This window comes from Schistocerca cancellata, chromosome 10 (genome assembly GCF_023864275.1).
Source record: "Schistocerca cancellata isolate TAMUIC-IGC-003103 chromosome 10, iqSchCanc2.1, whole genome shotgun sequence".
Taxonomy (NCBI): Eukaryota; Metazoa; Arthropoda; class Insecta; order Orthoptera; family Acrididae; genus Schistocerca; species Schistocerca cancellata.
In genome coordinates, this window is record NC_064635.1 from 101482335 (window position 1) to 101494415 (window position 12081).

At 42.7% G+C, this 12081-nt stretch overlaps 1 protein-coding gene across 2 annotated transcripts in view; it reads right to left on the reverse strand.

The window, feature by feature from the left end:
* LOC126106855 (nuclear RNA export factor 1-like) overlaps positions 1-12081 on the reverse strand; it is a 164029-nt gene that overhangs the window by 55302 nt on the left and 96646 nt on the right. For both annotated transcript variants that reach the window (XM_049913250.1, XM_049913251.1), the window contains 2 exons: positions 10457-10686; positions 3473-3641 (listed from right to left, as the gene is read on the reverse strand). In XM_049913250.1, the coding sequence (XP_049769207.1) occupies positions 3473-3641; positions 10457-10686 (399 nt within the window). The remainder of the gene's footprint in view (positions 1-3472; positions 3642-10456; positions 10687-12081) is intronic.

The window sequence follows — 12081 nt, forward strand, 5'->3', positions numbered from 1 at the left end:
TGAAATCAATTAAATGAAGAAATGTTCTCCTGGTTTCTTAACTGCCCTGTTTGTCCAGTAGCTGACAATCTGCTGGGCATACAGCTTGTGTTTTGATTCTCCAAACATCAATCAGAATAGACATGTTGCAAAAACTCAAAATAGGTAAAGAAACAGTTTTCAATGCTCTTGGTGCAATTTTAATGATATTGGAAGTAAGCAAAAATGTCACTTACAGCACAAGTAACTATTGTTTCTAACAAGCAGGATTCAAGAGACCTTTCTTCACCATCTCACAGTGAAGGTAACATGTTTTCAGCAACAGCTGATGGTAAAAATGAAGCAAAAAGCCAGTCTATGCCACTATCGGCTACAGCGACCAGTCTCTTTGATGTCATTATAACCAGTTTTGAGTAAATATATTTTTTAAATGAAAATTGCTTCAGCAGTGTAAAAGACAGCTATGCTAAAATAGAAAAATAGTTTCGATGCTGTCTAGCATTTACAAAGGATAAATTTTAAAGGCACAATTTACAGCCCTCCAAATAGTGTTTGCTGTGCTTATACGCATATAATTTCTGAAGAAAATAAACACATATGTATTTTGAAATGGTTTGTGAAACATTTTCTAACCTTCCAGCTCTCAAGAGTGTGGAGAATTTACTATAAATCTTTGTCAAGAATTTTGCTTTTGTCATTAATAAACACTATTATTATTGTTTCTTCCTGTATCCTGTCGCTACACTTCAAATTTTTTCATAAAAACAACTATCCCTCGTAACCCCGCTTTTATCATTCAGGTGCCAAACTTCACTGCAGACAGTTCTCACAGCACAAGTAATTTTACTCTGACTTTTAAATGAAAACAACCACTTGTGACACATGATTCTCAGTACGCGAATTAAATGCTATGGATATTGCAGTAGACTCACTCGACATGAGCAGTCGACTGAGACAAGGAAGCGGCTAATTTAAATGGGGCTTAAAATTGCAATATGTGCTTGTGTCGTAAAAAATATATAAATAATGACAAAATGTAAGTCAATAACTTTACCTGTAACATTGTTTCTAAAGCGATTGGGACTAATTTTTGTATCAACATAGGGATTGACAGACCGAGTCTGGACTAGTCGACCAAGGATAACCCCTGCTGGTATAAACCATTTCAACAGCAAGGACTCCAATGGTTTACAACGAGTTGCATGCTGTATAATCATCACACTTTTCACGTAGACTGATGAATGGTTTTCGAAAAACAACTCGCAACCAGCTTAGAGAAAGAGACAGCGACACTTTGTGCAGGACCCACGCAGCATTTTGCTTGGCGTATACGGTGCACGTTGTGATCGATTTGTTGGATAGATACAACTGGGAAGTGCTGTACCGCCCACCACATTCCCTGGGCTGAAGCCTTTGTGACTACAAATTAGTTCTTAAATTGAAGGAAGCATTTCATGGAATTTGCCTCATAACTGTTACAAAGACAGACTGCTCCTCTCAAACTACTGACACATTGGCACTGCTAAGGCTATCCTATGACTTCCACACTGCTGACTATGGTTTATGTATAGTGGTGGTGACTACTTTGAAGGACAGTAAAACCTTGAAATTGTATGTATTTTGTATAAGTTGTAAATAAATACACTCCTGGAAATTGAAATAAGAACACCGTGAATTCATTGTCCCAGGAAGGGGAAACTTTATTGACACATTCCTGGGGTCAGATACATCACATGATCACACTGACAGAACCACAGGCACATAGACACAGGCAACAGAGCATGCACAATGTCGGCACTAGTACAGTGTATATCCACCTTTCGCAGCAATGCAGGCTGCTATTCTCCCATGGAGACGATCATAGAGATGCTGGATGTAGTCCTGTGGAACGGCTTGCCATGCCATTTCCACCTGGCGCCTCAGTTGGACCAGCGTTCGTGCTGGACGTGCAGACCGCGTGAGACGACGCTTCATCCAGTCCCAAACATGCTCAATGGGGGACAGATCCGGAGATCTTGCTGGCCAGGGTAGTTGACTTACACCTTCTAGAACACGTTGGGTGGCACGGGATACATGCGGACGTGCATTGTCCTGTTGGAACAGCAAGTTCCCTTGCCAGTCTAGGAATGGTAGAACGATGGGTTCGATGACAGTTTGGATGTACCGTGCGCTATTCAGTGTACCCTCGACGATCACCAGTGGTGTACGGCCAGTGTAGGAGATCGCTCCCACACCATGATGCCGGTTGTTGGCCCTGTGTGCCTCGGTCGTATGCAGTCCTGATTGTGGCGCTCACCTGCACGGCGCCAAACACGCATACGACCATCATTGGCACCAAGGCAGAAGCGACTCTCATCGCTGAAGACGACACGTCTCCATTCGTCCCTCCATTCACGCCTGTCGCGACACCACTGGAGGCGGGCTGCACGATGTTGGGGCGTGAGCGGAAGACGGCCTAATGGTGTGTAGCCCAGCTTCATGGAGACGGTTGCGAATGGTCCTCACCGATACCCCAGGAGCAACAGTGTCCCTAATTTGCTGGGAAGTGGCGGTGCGGTCCCCTACGGCACTGCGTAGGATCCTACGGTCTTGGCGTGCATCCGTGCGTCGCTGCGGTCCGGTCCCAGGTCGACGGGCACGTGCACCTTCCGCCGACCACTGGCGACAACATCGATGTACTGTGGAGACCTCACGCCCCACGTGTTGAGCAATTCGGCGGTACGTCCACCCGGCCTCCCGCATGCCCACTATACGCCCTCGCTCAAAGTCCGTCAACTGCACATACGGTTCACGTCCACACTGTCGCGGCATGCTACCAGTGTTAAAGACTGCGATGGAGCTCCGTATACCACGGCAAACTGGCTGACACTGACGGCGGCGGTGCACAAATGCTGCGCAGCTAGCGCCATTCGACGGCCAACACCGCAGTTCCTGGTGTGTCCGCTGTGCCGTGCGTGTGATCATTGCTTGTACAGCCCTCTCGCAGTGTCCGGAGCAAGTATGGTGGGTCTGACACACCGGTGTCAATGTGTTCTTTTTTCCATTTCCAGGAGTGTAGTTGCTGCTATTAAATTTCCAACTCTTATAAATATGTAGTTCTTCACATAGTATTGCCTTATGATATGCCCTTTGCTAAAAGTTGTTGCAATCACTGTCCTGTTTGATATCTGAGAGAGAGCTGGCAAAGATGTAAAAAATTATACCATTTAAGATTTAGTTATTAATTGCAAATTTTACAATGCAACATGTTATGGAGTAAATCAAAACAGATCACACCAATTTTGTTTGCTCGAGTCACCCAAAGAAGAAGAAGAAAAATAGGAGGTGGAGGAAAGAACAGACTGTGCCACTTTCATCTGTTAGTGATAATAGTTTTCTTTAAGCTTCACTTGCATCCTTCCTCTGATTTATAATGTCAGAGCGAAAACAATATTTGTAAATGATGAAACTGTAAAGAATGGCTAATACAGCACTAGTAAAATTTTCTACTTACAGAATGATGTAGGAGATCCACAGTGAAGGAGTACGGGTCGTGTTGAGTCCGTGGCAGCTTCTCAAGTTTTGCGAGAACGCTCTCCGCGCCATGGCACAGTGCGGCCTGAAGTTTCTGTTTATTAGATTTGTGTAAGAGATTACGGCACTCTGTTAGGTAGGAGCTCAGCCTAAAGAAAGAGGAGAAACAGAGACAGGGGTAACACAGATAAAACACGGTATATTATGCTGACATTATTTTCCAAAATGTGATGTACTCCAGGACTGTTTAAAACATTTTCAAGGACAGGTTCGAACACTACACTCTGATTAAAGGTGGGAAATATGTATTCATTAATAGAAGTTTCACAAGTGGCTAAATTTTTATTTTCAGGTGATATTATTGGATCAAGCCAGATGAATATCAGTGCGAGTTGATAGCATTGAATGGTAATGTTGAATTAAAATTACTTCTACAAATTGTACTGAACCTTTCTTTCTTTCGCTTACGCCATAGTCCCGCAGCAACCACAGGGTCGGCGAGGTTAGAACGGATTTGTTAAGGTTAGTTTGAGGGGTGGCCAGATGCCCTTCCTGCCGCCACCCCCTACCCCCAGGGATGGAATCAGTGTACTCCAGCTGTCTGCATATAGTGTAAATCGTGAAATAGTGCGAACGTGTTTCAAATGTCTGTGATGCGTGTAACTGAGGCGGAATGTGGGGACCAGCCCAGTATTCACCTAGTGGGATGTGGAAAACTGCCTAAAAGCCACATCGAGGCTGGCCGGCACACCGGCCCTCGTCGTTAATCCACCGGGCGGATTCGATCCGGGGCCGGTGCGCCTACCCGAGTCCAGGAAGCAGCACGTTAGCGCTCTCGGCTACCCTGGTGGGTCACAAATTGTACTGAACCATGGGGTTTCAATTATTGCCCAAGGTCAATCACTGCAATAATTAATCGGATACTTTTTTGTCTACATGTTCTTCCATTTATTAATTTCACTTTGTAGCAGATTATAATTCCACTTTCGACACTCAACACTGCATGCCAATGAACTTTAATATAGCTTCAATTACATCTTGAGACAAGACACAACTTCAATTCAATGTGGACTAAAATCAAAGTAAAAACTAAAGACACATTAAATTGGCAGGAGATGCTATTGTGTAATTAACATACAACAATGGTAAAATCAAACAATGGAAAATCCAGGATGGACTGTAACAACATTATTAAAAGGATAGTTGATACTCATATAGCGGAGATGCTGAGTCGCAGATAGGCAAAACAAAAAGACAGTCACAAAATAAGCTTTTGGCCAACAAGGCCTTTGTCAAAAACAGACAAAACACACACACACACACACACACACACACACACACACAAAAAACTCATGAAAATACAACTCACACACGACTATAGCCTCTGGCAGCTGAAGCCAATCTACGAGCAGCAGCAGCAGTGCGTGGTGGGAGAGGTAACTGGGTGGGGGTGAGGAGGAGGGACCTGGGACGCGGAGTGGGAAGAATAGCACAGTAGCGGTTGTAAATGGAAAAGCGCTGCTGGCGAGCGTGCAGGGATGAGGTGGAGAGTGGGTAGACTAGCTAGGTGCGGTCGGGACGTTAGACAGATAGTAAGGGGGAGGGTGGGGCGAGTGGGAAAGGAGACAAGTGAAATAGAGGGCTGTGTAGTGCTGTAATAGGAATGGAGAAGGGGCTAGATGGATGAGGACAGCAACTAACGAAGGTTGAGGCCAGGAGAGTTACTGAAACGTAGGATATATTTCAAGGAGTGTTTCCACCTGTACAACTCAGAAAAGCTGGTGTTGATGGGAAGGATCCGTTCGGCAAAGGGTGTAAGGCAGTCATTGAAATGAAGAACGTCGTGTTGGGAGGCATGCTCAGCAACAGGGTAGTCCAGCTGTTTCTTGGCCACACACTGTTGGTGGTCATTCATGTGGTTGTCATGCCCATGTAGAATGCAGCACAGTGGTTGCACCTTAGTTTGTAGCTGACATGACTGATTTCACAGGTAGCCCTTCTTTTGATGGGACGGGTGATGTTTGTGAAGGGACTGGAACAGGTGGTGGTGGGAATAAGTAAGGGACACTCCTGCATCTAAGTCTATTACAGGGATATGAGCCATGAGGAAAGGGATTGGGAGCAGGTGTTGTGTAGGGATGGACAAGGATATTGTGTAGGTTCGGTGGGTGGGAGAATATGACTGTGGGAGGGGTGGGTAGGACATTCTTCCCTTCAGGGCACAACGAGAGGTAGTCAAAACCCTGGCAGAAAATGTAATTCAGTTGCTCCAGTCCTGGATGGTACTGAATTACAAGGGAAATGCTCCTCTGTGGCCGGACAGTGGGAATTTGGTAGGTGGCGAGTGACAGGGAAGATTTGTTTTGTGACGGGAGATTTGTTTTTGTACCAAGGTTGGAAGGTTAACTATGATCTGCAAAGGCCTCAGTGAGACCCTCAGCATATTTTGAGAGGGACTGCTCGTCACTGTAGATGTGAAGGCCATGGATGGCTAGCCTGTACGGAAGGGTCTTCTTGGTAAGGAACAGGTTGCAGCTGTCTAAGTGGAGGTATTGCTGGCAGTTGGTAGGTTCGATATGGACACAGGTACTGATGTACCTTTCTTTGAGGTGGAGGTCAACATCTCAAACCCTGCCCTGCTATCCCTGCCCCTCCACACCCCAGCCTCCTCCTCATCCCCCACCCAGCTGCCTCTCCCATTATGTGCTGCTGCTCGTAGTCTGGCTTCAGCTGACACACACAGTGGTCATCTGTCTGTTTTTCACAAAGGTCTTGTTGGTCAAACGCTTATTTTGTGAAGTCTTTTTGTTGTGCCTATCTGCGACTCAGCATCTCCACTACATGGTGAGTAGCAACTATCCTTTTCATAATATTGTTACATTCAACAATGGTAAATATACGCTGTTTAGAAGCATACACGATTCATTATAGCAAAATATGATAACACATATTATACAAGCAGAATTTAGATAGCAATAAATATTTAGATTACAAATTAGAGAAATGCGTTTTGTAAGCAATTGATACAGGAAAAGGTTAATTTAAATTTTAATTACACATTTGTTTTATTGCTAACATTATATCCGAGTTTTTGACACATGTTTAACAAATTTATACAGTCAAATGTTTGGCATAAATTGTCCAAATATTTGAAAGTAGTTTCAAGTTCTAACAGTATGTTCTAGAAAGCAGTTTTACATAGAATAATAACAATTTTTTGTCTAATGGCATAGTATTTTCAATAATCACATGTGCAGGCTGATGACACATTGTAATTTGAGAATGATCAAGGATTACAGTAAACAGGAAAATTTTGCACAATTCTGATCTTTCTAGCTCATTCTTCATTGAAATAAGGAAATCAGATTCTACACTAGCCTGTGTCATTGCAAGGTGTCACTAGAGAACATGAGTTCGAGGCATCCTGCCCTGAGTTCACCTGACAAAAATATAGAGAAAATTTGTGACCTCCTGAAAACTGACCATCATTTCTCATACAGAGCTATCATTGAAGAACTAAACACCTTTAAATCAAGCATTGAATACATTCACCTAAATGTTATAAAGAAGACAAAAGTGTGCGCAAAGCTTTTCCTGCACACCTCGACTCCCAAACAAAAACAGCAACAACAACAACAACACACGGCTGTCTGCTGTGACTTGATCGAAATGCTAAACACTGACAATATTTCTATTTAAAAATTTGTCAGGGTTGACGAGACTTGGTGCTGACAGCATGAACCTACCACAGAACGACAAAACCAGGATAAGCCAGCCGCTGGTTCATCGAGACTGAAGAAGGTGTGGATCACTAATCCAAAGTGAAGATAGACAACGCTAATTGCCTTTTTCGATGTTCACAGCATTATCCCCACGGAATTTGTTCGCATCAGCACTGATGTACACAGAAGAGCCAAAGAAATTGGTTCACCTGCCTAGTGTAGGGCCCCCACAAGCACGCGTAAGTGCCGCAACACGATGTGTCATGAACTCAACTAATGTCTGAAGTAGTGGTGGAGCGAAATGACACCATGAATCCTGCAGGGCTGTCCATAAATCGATGAGAGTGTGAGGGGGTGGAGATCTCTTCCGAACAGCACGTTGCAAGGCATCCCAGATATGCCCAATTATGTTCATGTCTGGGTAGTATGGTGGCCAGCGTAAGTGTTTGAACTCAGAAGAGTGTTTCTGGAGCCACTCTGTAGCAATTCTGGACATGTGGGGTGTCACATTGACCTGCTGGAATTGCCTAAGTCTGTTGGAAAGCACAGTGGACATGAATGGATGCAGATGATCAGACAGGATGCTTACACACGTGTCACCCATCAGAGTCATATCTAGACGTGTCATGGATCCCATATCACTCCAACTGCACACTCAATGACATTACAAAGCCTCCGTCAGCTTGAACAGTCCCCTGCTGACTTGCGGAGTCCATGGATTTATGAGTTTGTCTCCATAGCCATACATGTCCATCTGTTCGATACAATTTGAAATGCGACTCGTCCGACAAGGCAACATGTTTCCAGTCATCAACAGACCAATGTCAGTGTTGACAGCTCCAGGCGAGGCGTAAAGCTTCATGTTGTGCAGTCATCTAGGGTACCACTCTCACCATATTCTCAGTTATGAAACTCTGAGTTTGGCACTCCCATGTTATACAGAAAAGGAAAAATAGCTGCTCAAATGCCAAGGCAGCATTTTTAGTCTGACACATTAGATGATTAGAATATAATAGAGGGAAACATTCCACGTGGGAAAAATATATCTAAAAACAAAGATAATGAGACTTACCAAACAAAAGCGCTGGCAGGTCGATAGACACACAAACAAACACAAACATACACACAAAATTCAAGCTTTCGCAACAAACAGTTGCTTCGTCAGGAAAGAGGGAAGGAGAGGGAAAGACGAAAGGATGTGGGTTTTAAGGGAGAGGGTAAGGAGTCATTCCAATCCCGGGAGCGGAAAGACTTACCTTAGGGGGAAAAAAGGATAGGTATACACTCGCACACACACACATATCCATCCGCACATACACAGACACAAGCAGCAAATGTCTGACATTTGCTGCTTGTGTCTGTGTATGTGCGGATGGATATGTGTGTGTGTGCGAGTGTATACCTATCCTTTTTTCCCCCTAAGGTAAGTCTTTCCGCTCCCGGGATTGGAATGACTCCTTACCCTCTCCCTTAAAACCCACATCCTTTCGTCTTTCCCTCTCCTTCCCTCTTTCCTGACGGAGCAACTATTTGTTGCGAAAGCTTGAATTTTGTGTGTATGTTTGTGTTTGTTTGTGTGTCTATCGACCTGCCAGCGCTTTTGTTTGGCAAGTCTCATCATCTTTGTTTTTAGATACATTAGATGATTATCTAGATATCAGTAAGTTTATTGCCAAATTCCAAGCCTTGCTTAAACTGATACCTAGGTTTCCTACAGTTCCTATTCTGCCCTTCATCCCCTTCCCCTGTAGGCCACACCCAGCCTCACACAAAATGGTGATCACTGTACAAACTACATGTCAATCTTCTGAGTACTCAATGGTGATACCATGTTCAAAACAAAATATTGAAGTTCGTATTTCTTGTTATGCAACACATGTCTCAGGTACACAATCTACCTGTGACTGATGACACTTGGCAGCCCTGTTTTGCAATTTCACCATAATGGTATTTTCTCACTGCCATTGCATTTTACCAATGAGATGCATAGCACTCTCCTTCGAAGGCACAGTTCCAGAGCGTCCATAACTTTTCAGCTGCCTCATTTACGTACAACATTTGATTTCATACAGCAGAGTAACCCATACATAACATTCCACCAAATGCTGACAAAAATTTAAATTTAAGACTTCACCATGCAGCGACAGACTTACACTAACCTTGCAATTCCCTGAAAGCTGAACACTGGGTTTAGGGTCAGGACTTGAACGTAGACCTAACCAGATGTCTGAGCAAGATGCTTCTTCTGCACTCCCGTTTTGCGAGATGAACTCTTCTGATACTCAGAAGTCCTTGTCTAGCAAGATACGCAGGACAGAAGGTACTGACATTTTACCATATCTCCTGTGACCATATTTCTGTTGTCATAATTGTAAAACAAAGAAGACAGATGAGAAAAATTGTATGAATTTAACATTTGTGATAGAAAGTTTTATATTGTACTGCAAACTGAAAATTGTATTTCTCGTACTTTACTGGAAAACTGTATAACACTGAGTGGGATGCTAACTCCTTCTATAATCGAGTTTATACTACTGCAAAGCGCGAAAATAAATATCTTATAGGTGAATCGTGCAAATAACCTACACTGTCTGAAGAAGTTATTCCGATTGATTTCCTGTTTATATGGAAGCTTTAAATGACTGACCAAACGAGAAAAGTATTTTCATAAAATTACAAGGCATAAAGCAGTCAAAGATTATCTGTTGTTGCACTATTAATATGTGAAGATCTGTCACCTAAAAGACTTACACAGTTGCAAAATTTTAAAAAGTTTATTTAAAAGAAAGCAATGGTATCTTTTCCCTTTTCAGTGACATTCAAGGCAGGAAGATCACCAGATTTGACTGATTGTGGGGGTATTTCAAAAAGTGTGTCTATGTTAGCAAACCCCAAATTTTAATGGAGTTGAAAGCTGCAGATAAGGACACAGTGGCTCCGGTTGATCAGTACCTGTTGGTCCAAGTCAAGAGTAACTTCTAGTGAAGAGCTGAAAATTGTATTTGGGAGAATGGCTGACACCAGGATGACATAATTTTTTTTAATGAGAGACCACTTAACTGAAACAGAGGACGATAACTTTCACTTTTGTATTTTCAAAATGTTTTCCTTAAAGGTCAATATACAACTGCTCTTCTGAAAAATCATCAATTTTTCCCTTTGGTCACCCTGTATTTGCACATGTTATATTCTCAAGGAGCCTGCAACAGACAATGACACAGTACTGGTGGAGTTGCACTTACCTCGCACTAGTTGCCGTGCTCTGTCCAGGAAGATACGTGCTAGAGAGAGAGAAGTAGGCATCCTCATGGTACAGATCCCAAAGCCAAGTCCGGTCTTCACCATCGTACAGTGTGAAAAAGTGCTCGATAAACTGGTCAGCCAGCTCAGCTGAGTTACCGTGGCTGCTCCACAAAATGTAATTCGGCCGCCACTGTGGCAAGTGCAACACTCTCTGGACGTAAGTCCCATCCTAGAGAGAGGATAAAAAATAGCTGTATATCCTATGGCTAGAGGACAAATGTAAGGATGTAGAGGCGCATATCACTAATTCCAATCACAAAGAAAGCAGGTGTCGACAGATGTGCAAAATTAACGAACTATCTGTTTAATATGTCACAGCTGCAAAATACTAACGCAAATTCTTTACAGACGAATGGAAAAACTGGTAGGAGACGACCTTGGAGAAGATCAGTTTGGATTCCGTAGAAATATTGGAATACATGAGGCAATCCTGACTCTACGACTTATCTTAGAAGAAAGATTAAGGAAAGGCAAACCTTTTTTTCTAGCATTTGTACACTTAGAGAAAGATTTTGACGATGTTGACTGGAATACTCTCTTTCAAATTCTAAAGGTGGCAGGGGTAAATACAGGGATCGAAAAGCTATTTACAATGGACAGTGTCTTGAAAGGAGGATATAAGATAAACATCAACAAAAGCAAAACGAGGATAATGGAATGTAGTCAAATTAAGTTGGGTGATACTGAGGGAATTAGATTAGGAAATGAGACACTTAAAGTAGTAAAGGAGTTTTGCTATTTGGGGAGCAAAATAACTGATGATGGTCGAAGTAGAGAGGATATAAAATGTAGACTGGCAATGGCAAGGAAAGCATTTCTGAAGAAGAGAAATTTGTTAACATCGAGTATAGATTTAAGTGTCAGAAAGTCGTTTCTGAAAGTATTTGTATGGAGTGTAGTCATGTATGGAAGTGAAACATGGACGATAAACAGTTTGGACAAGAAGAGAATAGAAGCTTTCGAAATGTGGTGCTACAGAAGAATGCTGAAGATTAGATGGGTAGATAACATAACTAATGAGGAGGTATTGAATAGAATTGGGGAGAAGAGGAGTTTGTGGCACAACGTGACAAGAAGAAGGGACCAGTTGGTAGGAAATGTTCTGAGGCATCAAGGGAACACAAATTTAGCATTGGAGGGCAGTGTGGAGGGTAAAAATCGTAGAAGGAGACCAAGAGATGAATACACTAAGCAGATTCAGAAGGATGTGGGTTGCAGTAAGTACTGGGAGATGAAGAAGCTTGCACAGGATAGAGTAGCAAGGAGACCTGCATCAAACCAGTCTCAGGGCTGAAGACCACAACAACAACAACATCCTAAAATCGTATAATGTAATGGAAAGACCAGTGTACAGAATTTATTTTGCATCACAGATTAGTCACCATACCAGACAGGGCATGCTTTTAGATAGAGAATTTTTATTTGGTCACAAATACAGCAGTTGCCAAGCCGATGAACATAATATTTTTAACTCATTTAATTGCTTTATATCCCTAGTATTACTACACAATAATTTACTATAAAAGTAAATTTACCATTATTCTATTGTTTATAACCTTTGTTA